General features: G+C 45.9%; 1 protein-coding gene across 5 annotated transcripts in view; it reads right to left on the reverse strand.

Annotated features, from left to right (window-relative positions):
• Positions 1-2779: 2779 nt before the first annotated feature.
• Positions 2780-19302, reverse strand: part of Phka2 (phosphorylase kinase regulatory subunit alpha 2) — a 79608-nt gene continuing 63085 nt past the window's right edge. For all 5 annotated transcript variants that reach the window (XM_052170599.1, XM_052170600.1, XM_052170602.1 and 2 more), the window contains 12 exons: positions 18544-18632; positions 17396-17532; positions 16564-16720; positions 15748-15827; positions 15481-15559; positions 15245-15374; positions 14604-14705; positions 11982-12100; positions 7121-7291; positions 5146-5199; positions 4265-4465; positions 2780-3642 (listed from right to left, as the gene is read on the reverse strand). In XM_052170599.1, coding sequence (XP_052026559.1) covers positions 3472-3642; positions 4265-4465; positions 5146-5199; positions 7121-7291; positions 11982-12100; positions 14604-14705; positions 15245-15374; positions 15481-15559; positions 15748-15827; positions 16564-16720; positions 17396-17532; positions 18544-18632 — 1490 coding nt within the window. In that variant the 3' untranslated portion in view covers positions 2780-3471. The remainder of the gene's footprint in view (positions 3643-4264; positions 4466-5145; positions 5200-7120; positions 7292-11981; positions 12101-14603; positions 14706-15244; positions 15375-15480; positions 15560-15747; positions 15828-16563; positions 16721-17395; positions 17533-18543; positions 18633-19302) is intronic.

Below are 19302 nucleotides of genomic sequence, written 5' to 3' on the forward strand. Positions count from 1 at the left end.
CTCCCCATCAGCAGCCTGGTCAATGTCCTTCCCTCCTAGGGCTTCGGAGAGGAGCAGGCTGCTCGTTATCAGCCATCGTGCATGCCCACGCTCCTGTGTGCTTACTTACTGAAGCCTGGCCAGGGAAGGCATGCTGCAAAGGCCTTTGGACTCGTTTGTTCATTTTTTAGAAGAGTTATGTACTGTGGTACGGCAAGGGGAAAGTCATACAAGTTCAGAGGTCATTGCTTCTATTGATTCCAGTTCCTTTAAGAAGCATTATAGTCCCTTAAAATGCACATAGACCCTCTTAAAACAATTTTCTGATGGAATTTTTTTCTAACATCAGTCAGGCACACAGCATAAAATTGGAGATCAGTCTTAATGTCTGGTCTTTTCATTCCTCTGGTAATTCACTCAGTGACTCAAGGTTATGGCTTTTCCTGAGTGACTTTCTGATGGACAGATGAGGTCTATGAGGCTCTGAGAGTGCCAAGTACTGCTTGCTTTCTTCACAGGCAGAACTATCAATGGCCATGTATGGGGACAGAAGAAATACTGGGAACATGGTGTTCTTCCACCCTGCAAAGTACAGAGCGACACACAGCATACGGCAGGGACTTCAACAGCCGAAGTCACCTTGAACAAGAAGAGTGGCAGAGAGAGAGAGAGAGAGAGAGAGAGAGAGAGAGAGAGAGAGAGAGAGAGAGAGGAGAGTGTTGTCACCTTTGACAACGAGGAAGCAAAAAGACAAAGGTGACTTGCCAGACTTGTGCACAAGTCAACAGAACAGAGATGACTCCACTGTAATTTACAGAAAGGGAGGCCAAGCCTGTCATCTTGTCCGCAAATGACTGGCATCAATCAACCGGCAAAGTGTTTCTCTTGGCTCCTGATTGGTGGGCTCTCCTTTTGGTCCAGCATTCTATCTGGGAAGCTGAGGCCTCAACACCACTGTTTTCTTGAACACTGGCTGACTAACGGGCACGTCCATTCTTATCTCATTTCACATGGGCTGCTGTTGTCCTAGGGTTTATCTGGTCACCTACCCAACTGCCAAGGGAAATTTCTGTACTAGTCAGGGGGCTTCTTACTCTTCTTTGCAAATGGGTAAACCAAGGCACACAGAGGTCAATTTGCTTGCCCAACATCAGGTACTGGTGTCAGTACTAGGACTCTACTAGGGAACCTGTTAGCCAACTTAATGGCAAAACCACAGGACCTTTCAGCTGAATATGTTAAAAGTAGTATAAACTCCTGGATTTACAGATGTGTCTGTCCTCTGAAACCACACTATAGTCCCCTGCAAAGGTAAAACCAAAACCAAAACCAACCCCCAAATCAGAAAACAAAACAACAACAACAACAACAAAAAAAAAACCCGTGGCTTTCCAGGTATGGGAGAGAAAATAGGAAAAAGCCTCCCTCTCATGGCCCTGGGAGTTGGGAGCTAGGGAACAGTCAACAAAGACCAAGTCCACTGGGCCTGTGTGGCCTTCTCCCCACCAGTAGGGTGAGGCAAGGGTGGGCCTGTTCCCATCCTCTCAAACATCTGCCTGCCTTGGGGCATGGTCTCGGCTGCTCGCTAACGGGATAGTCTCAGAAGCCTGCTCTCCTCCTTTGAAGCTGGCAGCTTGCTGCCTGTGGAGATGCAGTCCTATTTCAGGCCTTCATTTGAAAGAGATTTCAAAGAATGGCTGGGAAGCTGCAGCGAGTTGCTTTTTGTGGCTCGTCTCCTTGGCCAGAGTCTCATCTTGAGCCCAAACAGCAGCTGCTGCTTCTCCCGTCACAGCCACACCCGGGTAGGCTGTGTGTTGGAGTCAGCCCTGGGCCCAGTCTGAAGACTCTAGTTCTTCCACAACGTCTCTCAGGCAGCCCTGGGCACTATTTTATGCCTGCATCTTTTTTACTGTATGTTCAAAATTCTCTACCAGGGAACCTGTTAGCCAATCACCTGACTCTGAGCCTGGATTATGTTGAAAATGTCTGAAAGATACAAGAGGATGGGAGAGATGGCTCAGCAGTTCAGAGTGCTTGCTGCTCTCCAGAGGACCTGAGTTTGGTTCTCAGAATCCATGTCAAGGTGGCTCAAAAGTACCAATAGCTCCAGCCCCTGGGGATCTGGTGCTTCCTTCTGGCTTCCTCAGGGACCCCTACACAGGTGGCACGCACACACGCACGCATGCACACAAAAAACAGATAAATACATGTTTTTTGTCCCTGCCATCTTCTGCTTTGAGAACAAAGTGCCATCCCCTGCATCTGCACTCTGAGGGATCCGGACACCTCCAGCACCATCCTCCTTTCATCTCCACATACACTTTGAGAAGCTGAGGGAACAGCGTTGTTTCCATTTCTGAGGTGAAAGGTCACTGCAAATTGTAACCTATCAACCAAATGGGAACATGACACTTGGGCACCAGGGATGTTGTCTTTCAGGGCTGATTACTCACAGAAACTATTCTTTTAGTTGTTCATCCCTGTCCGAACACAGGGAAGACAAGGCTTAAAAAGAACTTCCATTCACCAGGACACTGGTGAGAGATTTAGCAGACTTGTCGGGCCTGAGCCTTCTCTGCCATAGTGCCCTGACCATACCTACCTGCTAGTGCTTCTGTCAAAAGAAGGGAGCATTGTTTCTGCAGGAACTCACCACTCATGTCTTTGGCAAATGCTGACTCATGCTCTGAGCATGCGTGGCAGTGCTCTCAGGGGGAGCAGGGACACAGGCCTTTCCATGGGACTCCCTACCTGCTACAATCCTAAAACAAGGCTTTGTCTGCCTATCAGAAAAGTCAGATACTTTTTCTGTTGTTATTGTTTTCTGGATTCCGCAAGATAAGGGATTTTCTTAAGGTAGGAGAAGACACCCTTAAGTTTGAACAGTCAGGACAAGCTCCTCTGAAGACTGTAAGCCAAAGTTAACTAGGGCAAATTTAGTCCATTTTGGCAAAGAAGAATTACGTGACCGGAGTAGACTGGGGCATTAAAAAAAAATTTCAGAAAGGCAGACTACTTCAGCTTGGTAAACAGCTTGGATCTGTTAAGATGTGTCCATCAGGGTCTGCCTGCCTGGCTACTGTTGCTGGAAGCATCTTTCCACCTTCAAGATGTGTCACTAGTTCATCGAGCCTATTCTGTGAGGTTTGGTGAGAGGCAATTTAAGCTGCTTCTCAGTTCACTCTGCACTCAGAGACCAATTTCCAGTTCCTTTTTGGAGTCCATGAGAGCAGATGCTGTGACAAATGTTCCAGGGAAATGAACCTAAAAAACGATCCCAGGGCGCTTCTCAGGGGAGCAGCAGATTCATCAGCACTATCTATGGCTTAAACATCCTGCTTGCAGCCTGACTGCTGTCATCTCTCCCCGTGAGGCTTTCTGGTGGGGCATGCTTTGGTGACACAACAGGGGCTCTGGGGGAAGGCAGACGAAAGTTCCCAATGAGGCTACAAATGGCAGATTCAGAGGGTGGACACGTTTATGGGTAAAGCCCTACTGCATCTGGCAGCCTGAACTGGGCAGGAGTTCCTGCGAATGCGAAGCTACTGCTTTAGTTAGGTAGGTCATTGTACCATAAGCGCCACTAGGAGCACTGTCATAAAAGAGGTGGCAAATTCCTGTGGCTTGGTCTTTTTCCAGGATGTCTGTGGCTCCAAATGACACCTGCAGCCAGAAAAAGCAGGGAGAAGTGAGTAGAATCTACTTTTTCCCCTCACAAAGGACTCAGCATGTTGGAGGTGGTCTGCTGGGCTACAGGAGGGGCTGGGAGCTGCAGGCTAGGCCTCATGGCAGGAGCTCAGAGCCACAATGCAGGTGACATGATGACAATGACACAGGGTGCATGGTAAAGTATCCACAGCCCTCTTTTTGCTGTTCAGTTCTGATTCTTGGAGATGAGCGCTTCTTTTACTGTCTCAATTTTGTGTACAGAGTAAGTAGTTTACCAAGAGCCAGGTATGCAGCATCTGGATTAAGACCTATAGCAATAAAGATCAGCTTTCTCTAAGGTTGTTAGATTTCCCAAGTCGCCAACTTTACCATTTCCTAACCCAATGATCGATCAATATCTATCTATCTATCTATCTATCTATCTATCTATCTATCTATCTAATCTATTTATCTGCATATCTATTTATCTGTACACACACACACACACACACACATTTACCATCTGTGATGACATTTTCTTGGTTTGAGTATATGTCTTCCAATTAGATACAAACTCCAGTATGTACAGGGAGAAATAGCAAACTGACTGCCCCACCTCTGGTCCAGTCACACCCACCTGGTCCTGCAGGAACAGCTGATTGGCCAGCTGCACTATCTGGTCCACATGGATGATGCCCCCGATGCTGTCCATTTCAGTATCTGAGAGCAGAGTCAGTACCATGATGGCTTCTACCAGTAGCTGCCGATACTCGGGCTGGGACACACGGTTGAGCACTGACTCCACATGGACAGCAAACTTGATCTCACAAGGGGTCATCTACCAAATGATCAGCAGGTTGCCAGTGTGAAAGATGGGGCGGACAGAGCCCTAGCTTCAGTACTGCCCTAGCACTGTTGGAGCTCAGCTCAAAGGCTGCCTTCCTCCTGGACACTGTCTTCATTTTATCCCAGCAGCCCTCCGGAGCAGAGGGTGACTGCTTTTTCCTGAGGGCCAGCTGAGCTTGTTCTAGTTCCTTTTGTCTGTCTTTTGACTGTGACTTTTGGGGAGCAGGGGCCATTTCTTATTTCTTAAAGAAATTCCCTATGGTATAAAGAATGGTACCTTAGGCAGGGAAAATTAAAAAAAAAAAGAGAGAGTAAACAAATCTGTTTTTTAAAAGTGCCTAATACGGTGTCTCATGCTTGAAAGGCTAAGGATACCCCACAATGCAAGGAGGGCAAATACACCAAAGGAAAGGCTGCTTGGGCTTGAAGGGGCCCCGAGTGGTTCTAGGGCATGCTCAGCAGGGCTTGGGTGTGGCTTTAAGGGCCCAGAGAGTTTATAAATGCTATTGCTGAGGGGAATAAGGGGAGAAGGAACTTTGCACAATTTGAGGGTGAGACAGTTAAAGTGATCAGACCTACAGATGGCCCGCTCCATAGACTAACGCTGAAAGGCACAGTGCAACAGCCATGAGGCGAGCCCATGGCTGGGCTGCTCTCGTCTTCTCGCTTTACCTCTTGGGTTGCTGAGGATGGGAGGACATAGCCATCGATGGACAGACCATGGCACTAGAAGCAGAAGACAGACATTTCAGTCAGACTCCAGACCACCACAAGTGTGTGCTTGCTCATACACTCACACATACACACTCACAACTTTTCTTGCCCTGGAAATCTGCACGAGGGCTGGAACATGCCAGACTGTCAGAGTTATTTTTAGAGCCTTGTTCTCACTGCCCACAGGCTGTGTTTTCGATGGAACAATTCTAGGGAAGCCAGCAGGCATCTTTGAGATGGGTGCAGGAACACTGTCCTAGGGAGCTGCTGGGTCCTCCTCCCTAGAGGCTCTGCATTGTACTTTCCAACTGGACCCTGGTGCCTGCCAGACCCACTTCGGTACCATAATGAAGGGAGATTTTCATGGCTCCCACTGGTGAAGTAATGCTCCCATCTCTTTGCAGCTATCTATTTTCGAGATTTCTATAATAAGCACCAATCACAAAAGGCTGGAGCACATGTACACACACGCACACCCATGTATATAAATACCAACAGGGTGCAATATAAAATACTGCTTTTTCATAATAAAAGCATCTCAGTATTGGGCCAGCAGAAGCCTGGCCAGAAATGTATAATGCCCCAGACAGACTGAGGAGATTTTCGAGGAATAGTTGAGCCTATCCTAACTGGCCACCTTTTACCCTCCAGTTGGCAGCAGCTGCCCTGCCTTCACACTGGCTGGTTCAAGGGCTCCACACAAAAGTCTAGAAGGGTGGACCTCGGGCCTCTACAGGCAGCTGTCCTGAGCAAGGCCTTGGGCCACAGAGCATGGGCTCTGGGCACTTGCTGCAGAAAGAAGACAGCAGGCTGTGTGACTTCACAAAGGAGCTGGAGTATGCTCTCACTCGGGATTACTGCAGTTCTCTCCTACTGTGAAACGAGCTAAAAAGGAATGGTTCAGAGAAAAAGGAAATTTGTCTTGCTTTGCAAAGCTTTTCAATGAGGCACACTGTCCCTCCACGGGGGAGGCAGGACAAGCCCTGGTGGGGCCCTGGGAGTGTGTGAATACTCTAGAGTATGAATGTGGGAGAAGATGGATTGTGGGGCGTTGAGAACAAAGTGGCCCTGTCTTCCCACGCTCCCCCACTTTAGCAGCAGGTGTTTTAGACAGGGCTCCTGTACTCAGGTGTGCAGTGTGCTGCCGTCTGTGGATGTGTCATTTCCTGTCAGTTTCAAACTACAAACTCCAATTTAACAGCCCCTAGGCAGATGGGAAGCGCGGCCCCATTTCACTGCTATTGGAGTGATGGGCAGTTGGTTAAGGGGTGGGGGCTCTAGGGTCTCTATCTTCCAGTTATGGGCAGGAGGGAGTATCTTCAGGGCACATGGCTTCTGGGGCCAGGCTATAATATTTTGTTTCTTTGTACCCCTGAACACTTAGCAGGTAGAAGGGCCTCCATCATGTCCCCGAATGATTCAGATATCATGTCTGTCAGGCTCAAGCTGACAGCTTGAGGAGCTGTCAGTTTGGTAGCCAGCCAATCCAGACCCAGATAATGCTGCGGGTCCTCTGTGGCATTTTTGTTCAAACTTTTCCCTACCCTCTGTTTTTTGTCTATCTTTAGCTTTCTATGATCCTAAACTATGTCAAAGTTGGTTGCACACAACCACGAATGCTACTTTGTTGTGCTTTGCAGGGCCATTTGGCAATGCTTGAAATTATTTTTTGGTGTCATGTCTAGGAGAAGAGATGCTACTGACAACCAGTAGGCAGACACTGCTTCCTAAGCAACAGTGCATAAGACATTACTATTATAGAGCCACCTAGCCCTAGACGCCATAGTGTCAAGGCAGAGCCATTCAACGTTGGAGCTGTGTGTCCTATAGCCATCTGCTCCCTGGTACTTGGCAGGGCCACTGTGCTTTCTGAAGGTAGGCAGGGTCAGGCTCATTGTCCCCAGAGTCTCTGTCCCCTCAGCATCCACCTCACCTTCTGAAGGATCTTCCACACTTTCTGGTAGAATCCCACGGGGACCCTGTTGATGGCCCCATCCAACCTTCTCCGGCGCAGCCACTGGCCCTGCTGCTCTCCCCAGCCCAGGTGGTGCCCTCCAGAGTCTGTAGATGATGTGCCTGTCGGGGAGGATGGGGTGCTGGACCTCTGCAAAACAGACACCAAATGGCCTTCAGTAGCAGGTGCCCCAGAGGAAAGTTGGCCACTTGGAAGGCCAGATCAGCAAATTCATCATTATCTCCCTCCACATGTTACCCAGCCAAGGGCATAGGGGTTCTTGACTTCTCTTTGTCAGCTACTTGATGGTGGGTTTAATTTTCCATGCTTTCTTGGTAGCTTAATTCGTCTCAAGACCTAAGAAACAGTATAACACCAGGGGACCCTGAGCTCACAGGACAGAGACCAAACAGGCACAAGTGTGGGCTTTGCCATTCGGCTGTTGGAGCCAAGCTCGAGAGCAGCTACCACAGCACCCAGGTTTGGGCTGCCTGTGCCCTATGCTAGCACCACTTGTTGTTCCAGTTGTACATGATTAGGGACATAACCTCCCTGGGGGTGCTGTCGGTAGCCATTCATTTGGTGAAGACACAGAAATGCCTGAGCCTGAGAGTCCCGTCACTTGTGACGAATGCTCAGGGGGCAGCTGTCACCATAAAGGCCACTAGCCAGGCAGGAAAAGCCTGTCTAAGGGAAACAAGCTCTAAGAGCTTGGAGAGGTGGTCTCAGACAAAGGGAGGTGGATAGGAAGGACAACCTGGGGCAGAGACTAATGTCTGAGGGCCTGCTTTACTTCAGCAGCGCCACAGAGAAGTGACTGTCACTTACCCAGAGGATAAATACCACAGAGAGTGCCATATATATACAATGAGAAAGAAAGGATCAACTAAGAATTCATACTCAGCACTGGGGGTCTTTGGTTTTTTTGTTCTTTGCCTATGCTTTTCAGTCTTGATTTCTGCTGTCTTGCTCTTGATCCTGAGTTTTCTTCTAAGGCTAGGCTATGGTAGCCTTCACTTTGAACTTGTTGACCATGGTTTCAGGGTAATATCTTCTTTCCATTTCCTCATGGGAGGCGACTTCTCTAGACTCCACAAGACAAGTGCTGCAGGGCTGCCGAGCACTCAGGAGCAGAGCTCGCATGCATCTTTACGGATGTTTTGGTTTGGACTATTTGGCACTTTCATTTCACAATGTGCAACATCAAATTTAAAGGTTTAAAAATAAAATCCAAATATTAAGCACAGTAGCAGGGTAGGGGGTGGGATTCTTCTCTCTGAACTCATTTTGACTTCAACAGATCTTATTTTGAAAAGGCAGTTAGGCTGGGTTATTCTGCTGGGCTCATTACTGCCATTTAAATAAGGCAACAATTAGCTACAAATAAAAGTAATTACAGCCACACTCATCAGTGACTCAGCTGATTTTCTCCTTCTGGTTTTGGGAGGCAGATTCAGACTCGCCTCTGCAATTAGAACATTTCCTGGGCCTCCACATGAGCTAGGGCCACGTGTTCAGCTGGGACAGGAGAGTAGAAAGTGGTGGTTAGCCTGGGGTGGGAGGAGCAGGAGCTCAACACTCAATAAAAAAGCATCTGGGCTGGGAATGGGGTCAGTGATGGAGTGCCTGTCTAGATGTGCAAATCCCTGACTTCCATCCTCAGCACTGCAAAACAAATGAGAAATGGGTGGAACCAGTGTTTTCAAAACTCTGGAAACTCCTAGGAGTTGATAAGGTAAGCACACCTCACCCACACTGTATTGAGGGGTTTGACAAGCCAAGATCTAAGAGCATGAGATAGAAAATAAAGTTTAGTTCAAGAATATCTAGACTTTTCTAGAATTTTCTCAAACTTATAGTTGGAAAATACCTCCACCATTAACTGAATAGCCTTAACCCAGTGTCTGTCTCTCAGCCTTCCTAATGCTGTGATCATTTCATACAGTTCCTCATGTTGTGAACCATAAAAGTTTTTTTCATTGTTACATCATAACTGTAATTTTGCTCCTGTTAGGAATCATATAAATATCTGATATGCAGATAGTTGTAGGTGACTCCCATGAAAGGGCCAGTTGAACCCCTAAAGGGGTTGCAACACACAGGTTGAGAACCACTGCCTTAACCTTTACTCAAACCATCACAAATCAGGGATGAGGGGTGTGCTGAAGTTCAGGGCTGGAATGTTTGCTTAGAATGCTTAGAACATGTGAGGACCTCAGTTCCACGGCCAAAACTACATGTGTACACGCATACATGCACCGTAAACATAAGTGTGGCTGAGGTGGGAGCATGGGTAAGGCTAGGAGTAAGGCATGGAGGAGTGAGATGCCAACCCAAATTTACCACAGACTTGATAGAATGCAACTGTTGGACACAGCCTGGCCCAAAGGGAAGAAGTACAAAAGAAAAAGAATAGACTGGGTCACATGCAGTGACACCAAGACACACCAGTAGTTGAGAAGGAACAGAGCAGCATGAAAAACAGAGACTGAAGGCAGTGAGGAGACCTAGAGGACTTCTCACTGCACAGCAGTGACGTGGGCAGACCCACTGCTCCCTTGCAGCCTGGTTTGGCTTTAGAGATTAAGTGCTGCCAGGTTCTTTTCCTTTGTCGAGCAGGCCTAATCAAAGTAGAACACAGGTTCCAAAGTCACAGTCATGCCATGTGAACATTTTATGCTGTGCTGTAAACATCTATAGAGATCAAAAGACCCCTAACTTTAGCTACTTTAGCTAACTTTAGCCATCCAACAGGAATCCCACAGATTATTCTTAAATGTAAACAATAGACCATACTGATGACTATTGGCCATATATATCTTTCCTCATCTAAGATTCTCGATGGCACCCTCAATTTTCATACTGTTCTGTGTCTGTGGTATGCTTGCAAACAGAGTAGAGTAGAAAGTTATACCATTGACACCCATTAAATTTTGGCCAGAGAACATTTTCTTGACACGAGTAGGCAACTACAAAGCTGGCACTGGCTGACTGGTTATAAACACAACAGAAAAGAAAGGTAATCATATCATCCCTGTCACAGGCAAGAAGAAGCCATCCATGTTCACCCAGGATCAGGCCTTTGAGCTGTGGGTAACCAGAGGGACGGTGCCACCGAGTGGCTGACAAAGGAAGATGTTTGGAAAATCACTTCCTCGGAAGGAGCATAGAGGAGAGACTCTGTATGGTCTACACTCTGCATCACCTGCCATCACACGGTTTACTCTTTCCTGGTCACAGAGACATCACAGCCTTAGAAATACGAATCCAAAAACCAGATGTGGGAGTGTGCATCTGTACTCACAGCTACTCAACAAGCTGAGGAATGAGGATTCCTGGAGCCCGAAGTTTGGGGACAGCCAGGGCAGCATGGAGATCCCCATCTCAATATATATAAAAGTAAAAAGCACATCTACTTCCTTCTCAAGGGAAGGAGTATGTCATGAGGTGTTGTACAGTGTGCCCTGACACTTTCCTTTCCAGGCTTCAATCTCCCAGGTTTGGCTGAGGGCAGAACTGGTAGCATTGTCTTATTCTCTCTACTGATGATATCACTGACCACATTCCCCTCTTTTTGAACAGAAATGGTGATGGAGCCAGAGCCTGGACCATCTTTCTCTTTCACAAAGAACCCTTACAAAAGCCGAGTTTGATAAATGCAATTCTTGTGATCAGCACTCTGCACTAAATGAGCTAACTGGCCATCCTAACCGGAAGGCAAAGGGCAAGGCCCTCTCTTCCACCTTCTTATCTGCTTCTCCTGCTCTGGGGCTACCTGAGTTACTGTGCCATCGCACCCACATCCGCACTCTATATTTACAGCCTCGATTTCCATGTTCAAGCCAGAAAGAGTGTACAGCTAACACAGAGACAGAGAAACAAAGCAAGGCACTTCACCTGCTCATCAGCACTAGCTTGCCTATTCATCTGAAAGTAAAAACATCAGAAAGTAAAAACCCACCTCAAGTTAAGAATGCCCCGCTGCTTCTCTCACACTCTGATAAGCCAGAGCATGCTGATCGCACCTCAGGGGCTGGCCACTCCCTGTCACAGACCCAAGCAAGTGAGGCAGCATGATTGGTATATAAATAGATTTTCTCAGCATAGGTCACGGTCATGTCCTAACACAGCATTAGATGCGTCAAGACTGAAAAGGTGTTGAGTTGCAGACCTGTGACAGTCAGCTCAAAAGGATTTCTACTGTGAGTTAAATTAGGGTGAAAAACGAAGAGACAACTGTGGCTGGTGGTAAATACAGGTATAATTATTCCAGTCTATTTCCACATCTCCCTTGCTATTTCAGATGAAGAACACATTTGATGGAGAAATAGTTCTCTCTTCTGACATTATTCTACTTTAACAAATTATTTTTATTTCATGGTATATGTATTTGCCTACATGTGTTATATGTGCACCACCTGTGTACCTGGTGTCTGCAGAGAGCAGAGGAGGGCATCAGATCCCCTGGAACTTGAGTCACAGACAGCTAGTTGTCATGCTCGTGCTAGGAACTGAACTCAAGTCTTCTCCAAAAGCAGCCAGGGGTTCGAACTCCTGATCCATCCCTCAAGCCCCAGCACTCTACTTTTTAAATAACACAGAAACACATATGGACAAGGGAGTATTCCAGGATGTATGTACTTGTAACATCACATGAAGGCTAGACATTGGTGAGTGCAAATGGCTTTGGGGTACCTACCTGGGCTACAGGGCTATCTTTGGACCCCACGACTTCTACAGAGGGCAGGCCAAAGCTTCATGCCCTTGCTTTTCAGAGCTGAGCCATGGCACAAGAACCATTTACACGCCCCATGTGGCTGCCATGCTAAGGCCTTCTTACCTGTTTCATCTCACTCCTCAGTCTGGTGATCCCGCTCCTCTCAGTTTTGGTGGCTCCAGTATGACCCACCTCGTGGATGGAGATGGCAGGGCTGGACATGGAGGAGTGTATTGGGCGCACTGGAAGGAAAATGCATGCATGTTGCTTTTTGGGGAATCTATTGCATCTGCCTTGAGAGAGGCAACATGGGCAACATGTTTCTGAGATCCGCTTCTCTTCCATGCTTGAATGTAAACTTGATGAGAGAATGACCTTCCCTGCCCCAGGCAGGCTTGGGCTTAGAGTGCTGATGGTAGCACAGGCTCACCTCAGGAGGCCTGGAAGGTGGTGTGAAAGTGTGGGGACTACTGAAACAGCAGGGACAGATCAGAGTGCCAACAAACTGCTGGCTGATGGAATTGATTTTAAAAACTTTTCTTTTAACTTATACCAAACACATTTTCTCTGTGGAAAACTGAAAGCATCTAAGGAAGCCAGAAGTAACATCTGTCAACATTTCAGTCATTATTCTGCCAGTTTTCCTCTATGAATACATGTTTTTACAACATCAATATCAAATATATGCACAAAGAGGAACTCTGCATTATACACATGGCATGTCCATATGTAAGCATGATCAGTTGTTTCTGTATGTAACACTTTGTGAGTGTTTTTCTACAGCATTACATATTGTCTCACATGTTTAATAACTGTATGACATTGGATCTCAGAATGACTAATATCCAATTCTCTTTGTGACTTTCTAAAGGGTTCGTCTTGACTAATGTGTAGGCTCCATGGTGACCTTGCCAAGCTCTGTAATGCCAACTGTCCTTGGTGAAATGGCAAAACTGTTGCATTCTCTATTGAAGGGCTTAGAACTTAGGTACTTATGGCTGTGAGCCCACTGATAAGGTACCCTCCTCAGGCCTTGTCTGGATACGGGTGCAAGTAGACATGTACTGCCATTCAGGACTGACAGAACTCAAGGCAGGGAGAAGATCTCAAGCCAGGCCTTTGGGAAGAAACAGGGGTTGAGCTGGCTAGAGAGCTGGGGGTGAGATAGAAAGTGTTGCCAAAGCCAGGCACACAGGGAATGCTACTATGGAATTTGGCACGGAGGATCTTCCCACTGCACCAGGCACACCTTCTATAATATCCCATCAACCTAGGGGCTTAACACCTGTCCCCAGTTTTTCTCCCTATGTGTATGGTCTCTAAGACAATGGTCATAAATGATTATACTAAACGGCAAATGTGATCATATCATTGCTCAATTGGAATTCGCCTGGATCTAAATCTGTCTTCAGAATGAAGCCTGAACAATCTTTTTGGTGCCACAGGAAGCCCTCCTAATGGATGCCCCATGTGGGCACATGCATGCATTCCTCTCCCACTCCACTGCTCTTTTTGTAGGCACAAGGCAAAGGTTACTTGCTATAGAACTTTCTAAAGCCAAGAAGGAGGAAGGAAACTACCAACGAGATCCAGTGATGGTTCAAGAGGGAGGAGTGGTTCCAAAGAAATAGAAAACAAGCCAAGTGGGTGTGGGATGCTCCAGGACAGTGTGTTTGGGGGAAAGTGTTTGTTAGAAATAGTAAATTTAGGATTTAGTCAGCATTTAAGCTCACCACTAGCTTCCCAGCTTATAAAACCTGAACAGTTATAAGACAATGAAGAAATGCTATGTTTGAAAAAGATAATCCATCTTCTGTCCTTGTGTATGATTTTAGACATGTCAAGGCATTCAAATGACATTCCTCAGTTCTTGATTTTGTTAAGCATCTATATAGCTTTATATTGAATGACAATTATCTGTCAAGCCATGTACACTATTATGAAGAGCAGAACACATTAAATATTTATCTTTTCCATTTACATTTCAAGGACTGTGTACTTGAAATAACTGTAAATTACTTTTGGGTTGGAACTGCCAGCACGCTTCCTCAGAAAGGAGAAGGCCTCCAATAGACAGCTGATTGCCCCACGCAGCTTTGTCTGAGGCGCACGCTCAGGAAAATACAAAGTACCAAATGTCCTTCTTATTAAATAAAAGGAATGATAGCCCACAGTGTGTTTCTTTGGCTCAATGAAATAAATTCACCAATGTGTCTACGAATCATTTAGCTTTTTTTATGAGGAGGAGAAATGATAATTGCTTCAATTATAATTAGGGAACATTTGGGAACAAGAATCACACCAGGACTTTGGTGATTAGATTTCTTAGCACTGTGAGCAGATTTCCAAGACAGCTAGTAAGTCAGTAATGCTGGGATGAAGCAAGTAGACTGGCCCACACGCATCATAGAGCGCTGGCCCCTGGTCCATGGAGGGGGCCAAAAAGGGTGATCTGTAAGGGCAGCCCTGGGATCCTGACATTTAGAGTCCCCTCCTGTCCTAACACTTAGGGCCCCAGGAGACAAGGTACACAGTTCTCTCTGCCTATGTACCACTATGAGCTGCAGAGAAATGCAGTTCTTTGATGCTACTGCTCATCCCTAAAAGCAGGGACCTTGATCCCAAGCCTCTGTTCATCCCACTGAGAGAGGAGGCGTTGTGGTCCCTTCCTAATAGGGAAGGGAGCTGCTGCCAGTGGTGCTGATCTGCACGTGGGTCCCCATGAAGTACTCTGCACTGACTCACCACTTCTCTCCACACCGAACTCCTTCCCACTCAGGATATGATGCAGAAGGCTCTTCATGTCGAAAGGACTGAGGTTCATCAAGCTCTCTGAAGCTTCTTCTCCTGAAGACAAACATAAGAGACCCAGACATGGGCTGGTGGTGGGTGGCTCGGGGTGCAAGAGGGAGATATAAAAGGCAGTGACAGGTCTCCTTGTTCAGGATTCCTTCATTTGGTGCTGCAGGCCTGAAGGACACTGGTCCTTGGGGAATGCAAATCTTTCTGTTCAGGTCAGTACAAGTGCATTCACTTCCCAGACATAGCATTTTTTTTCACACTGCACTGATCCCTGATGTTGAAATGTGTTTTGCAAATGTTTGTATTTCTCCCAGTGAAGGTTTATTAAGTGGAAGGAGACATCTTACAGTAAGGACATCGCTGTAGCTTAGCTGTCAGGTACAACAAGGATTCTCATGTAAACATGGCTGCTTTGCCTGCCCTAGTGAAGAGTGTTGCTGTGCTATGTGGCCTGACAGCAGCCACCTCTCAGAAAGGAACCTGGGAGAGATTAATCTTACCCAGCCTGGAAGCCTGTTCGGAAGTGTGCAGCAAGGCCTTGAGGTAGGCTGAGTTGGCATGAGTGGCAAGCCATGGCCTTTTACCTGAGCAGTTCAGGCTCCGAGCCAGCTCTGTGGCCATCACCTGGATGATCAATCCAATCCGGAGTCTGAGCATCTCTGCAAAGAGGCTAGGCTGGGCCCGGACATACATGGCCAGGTAAACCACGATCTCCTGGTACAGATACACATGGGAACAGGGCTTCAGAGAACCTGGGTGGCCTTTTGGCACTCCAAGGAAAGCTAAGGCCCAACTTGCCCTTCCTGCATCAGCACCTGACCTGTGTGAGGACAGCAATGCTGATGTCCTGTCCACTGGCTTCATATATGAGTTCTGTGAGCTCCTCTGGGGGAAGAGGCCTAGGAAAGAGCAGCAGATCACTCACAACAGGTACCTCAGAGCAGGGCCTTCTTGCTCAGTGGAAGTTCCCTGCTCAAAGCACCCACATGACACAGTGTCTTCTCAAAGCCACTGCCACCCTTCTACAATAGCGCAATGCCCTCTCAGTGTTCCTCTACAGTCTGGAGGCCCTCCAGTAAGGACATACGTAGATATAGTCTTCTCCCGGGGCTCAGGGGGCAGGCCCACTGTAAGTTGCTTCTGGTGGGACAGCAGATCTGCGCAGGCCTGCATATTTTTTGGGGGGGAAAGGGTATAAAGGAAAATAGATTAAACAGAACTAAATGAGAAGGTTAAATGCTAACAGCATCAGAAATTTACCTTTATGAACTTTATATTCCATGCACATGGCCTTTCTGAGAAACTTAAAACTTAGGCTGAGCAACTAATATAGAGCTGAATCCGTATGATCTTTGTGTTTCCCAGGTATGGTCCTAGGCCTGGCCCATTCACTACAGCAACCATCCTGGATTTCCTACTATATTCAGACAAGGCAGGGATGAAGCTTCAGTTTAGTTACAGTTACTAGGCACATTGTGTTTCAAGCCTATGAGTTCCTCAGTATTCACATGTAACAATGACTAGCAATCTTACCAGAATACTTCCTTAACATTATAGGAAGGGGTTCTGGATTTTGTAGGGTCTCAGGAATATAAATATTAATGACCTCTGTACTACGACATGATGTAGAAATGAGTTCTTTGGTTTCATTGATTGCTTGGTAAGCCTTTCTGTAGTTAAAAAAGAACCAAAGTAATGAATTTGAGAATTTCTTCCTTCCCCCTCTCTATCCAGAGCAGTAAAATGTCAGGAGAGGGCCTGCCTGGTGCTGGGTTACATTCCCTGTGTCCATTTATTGCTAAGAGACACGTGCCTGAGACCTTCCATAACTAGATGACTAGAAGAAGAAAGCATGAGGCTAGAGAGAGCAAATGGACAACCAGGCAGGCGTGCTTATTCTTACCTCAGCCAGGACCTCCACTTTCTTCCTGAGCAGGCCTGAAATGTAGCGAATCAAACTCCATTCTTGGTTCAGGCCAGCTTTTCCATAGAGCTCGCTGAGAAGACTGTGAACAGTGACTCCATGCTGCCCAAACAAATTGGTATCCCAGCGGGGACCCCTGGCCAGAGGCAGAAAAATACAAAGATAAAGGTCAGAATGTCAAAACTGGGTGAGCCATGGATTGCTGTACATTTTGCCAAGTGTTTGAACAGTCCTAGTAACTCTGGGCCTCACCAAGAGGGTTCAGTCCAACCAAATATGTCTATACCATGTCTTCTGAAACAAAAGCTTAGTGTTCACACATCACTATGATATCTTGGCCTTGCCCAGACTTTTAATGGAAAGAGGCAGAGAAAGGGATTTGAGTGAATGTGATCATGGCCTGGCATTGCTGGAATTCCAAGAGACCAGGAAAAAAGACTTAACATGGTGAAGACCATAAAAAGTATTGCTATGGCTTGATTGTTTGTGTCCCCACCAAATTCCTATACTAAAATTCTAACCCTAGAGTGATGGTATTGGGATATGGAGCTCTTGGAAAGTGACTAAGCCATGATGTAAGATCCCTCAGAATCTATCAGATAGCAGTACCTTACATGAGAAGCCCCAGAAAGCTTGTCCCTCCCTTCTACCACGTAAGAATAGGGTGAAAGGCACCATCCATAAGAAAGTAGGCCATCACCAGACATTGTATCTTAGACTTCCAGCTTCTAGAACTGTAAGATAACACTTATGTTTGTATGATGCCAGCTGATCTGTTGCTATAGCAGCCCAAAGAGATTAAGGCACTTACTTTATTACATAAAGAATGTACAGAATGTCTGCTTGGTCCTGTAGGTTTGAGCAGTCTTTCAGTTGCTCAACTAGCTTCTCACAGTCCATTTCATCATGGTCATCTTCTCTGGGCCACTGGTAGTCATATTCAGGAGTCTGGCCACATAAAAGCCAAAAAGGAGGGAAAGGGATTAAGAATGGGAACGTTCAGATGACAGAATGCCAACTTTGTTTCTGAATGCATTATTTATTTTTTCAGAAAATCTTTTGTACTGTATTAGTTATGCACCTTTACTACATTTGACATTTGTAAGGAACTAGAGAGAACAGGTTAAAACATATATAAGTTTTATTTATTCAAAGTTCAAAAATAGACACCACCAATTTCTTCTGCTACAAACTGTGACAGCAGTGCTCCTCCTACCATGTACTAGGAAACCTAGGGCCTTTCAAGATAAATAGTCTATGACTGAGCCACACCTCCAGGCCCAAGCAGTTATCTTTGGACTTTGGCGTGGGAATAACTAGGAGGAGGCAGAGAAAATGACCGATGATAAATGTATATTGACTCAGTCACTGCACTCGTGAGGACACTTTTGTGTCTATATATAATAATGTCTTATCATATAGCCCAGGCTTCCCTAGAACTTGCTATATAGCTCAAGTTGACTGAAAATTTGCGGTCTTTTTCCCTCCTTCCTCTATAATGTGAATTACAATCATATACTATCACACCTGGTTTCCGGTGATGCTTTAGAATACAAAACAACATAAAAATGTGTGTTTAAAACTACCTAAAAGTAAAGTTAGATTAAAATATTCTCCAATAGGCATTGGATATTTTGATTCATATGGGATAAAACCAGGGAAGAAATTATAAGGACCAACCCCTTGAGATTTTATGTGTTCTGATGATCAGGGAGATATGCTATAAGAGGCCTTTTCCTCCAAGCAAAACACAAAGGTATTCTGTACCAACCTGGAGTATACAATGATGCAAACTAGACAACTCAGTGCCTAGATTCACATTAACATGTAGCGTATCCAAACTGAAATTCTGGGTATAAAAAATATGCTCTTTAAGCTCCACCATTTGAGATAGTTCTTGGGACTAACCCAGTATTATCAAGTATTACATTAAAAACAAACAAACAAAAATACTTTTACCTTCTTTAGGAGTGGCTGAGGGGAGTCAACAAGATTCAGTGACTTACGGTGTCCACTTAGGACTTTAGTTGGCAAAATCATGGGAAAAACTGGGAAAGAAAGTTAATTAAGAAAGCTATTGTGAGGAAGAACAGTAATAAAGCCCTCTTTTGTAGATATGGGGGGTGGCTCTGCCTGGATTTTACAAGGGTATATAAACTGGGCATATAAACTCAGATCATCACACTAGTTCAACATGCTCTTTACCCACTAAGCCATCTCTCTAGCTCCCTCTGTAATTCATATTTAAAAGAAACATATAAATCAAGCTCAAGTGGTTCACATATTTAAGCCCAGTACCCTGCAGGAAGATGACAAGTTTTAAGTCAGCTTGGACTATGTCACTGAGTTCCTGGCCAGCCTGGACCACATAACAAGATATTACCATCAAAACCCCAAACCAAAAAGAGCACCTTGGTAAAACCAAACAAAAAAGACAAGTCCTCAAGAATGGGTAAACACAGGAAAGAAAATACTAGCAACAGTTTCAGGAGTAGGGAAACAAAGGTTGAAGGATAAGCGGTTGAGAAGACACAAGAACAATGGAGAAATCAAGGAATCAGTCAGGTCTGCCTTAAGAGAATCCTCAGAAGTCTCAGGAATTTGCTGTGCTGGGTACTTTTGAAACTGGTGAGAATTTCAAGGGGACAAAAGTAAAGAAGACTGAAGAGACAGTATGCAAGATGTAGTGAGCTCCCTAGATGTTCTACTCTTTCAGGA

The sequence above is a fragment of the Apodemus sylvaticus genome, chromosome X, assembly GCF_947179515.1.
Source record: "Apodemus sylvaticus chromosome X, mApoSyl1.1, whole genome shotgun sequence".
Taxonomy (NCBI): domain Eukaryota; kingdom Metazoa; phylum Chordata; class Mammalia; order Rodentia; family Muridae; genus Apodemus; species Apodemus sylvaticus.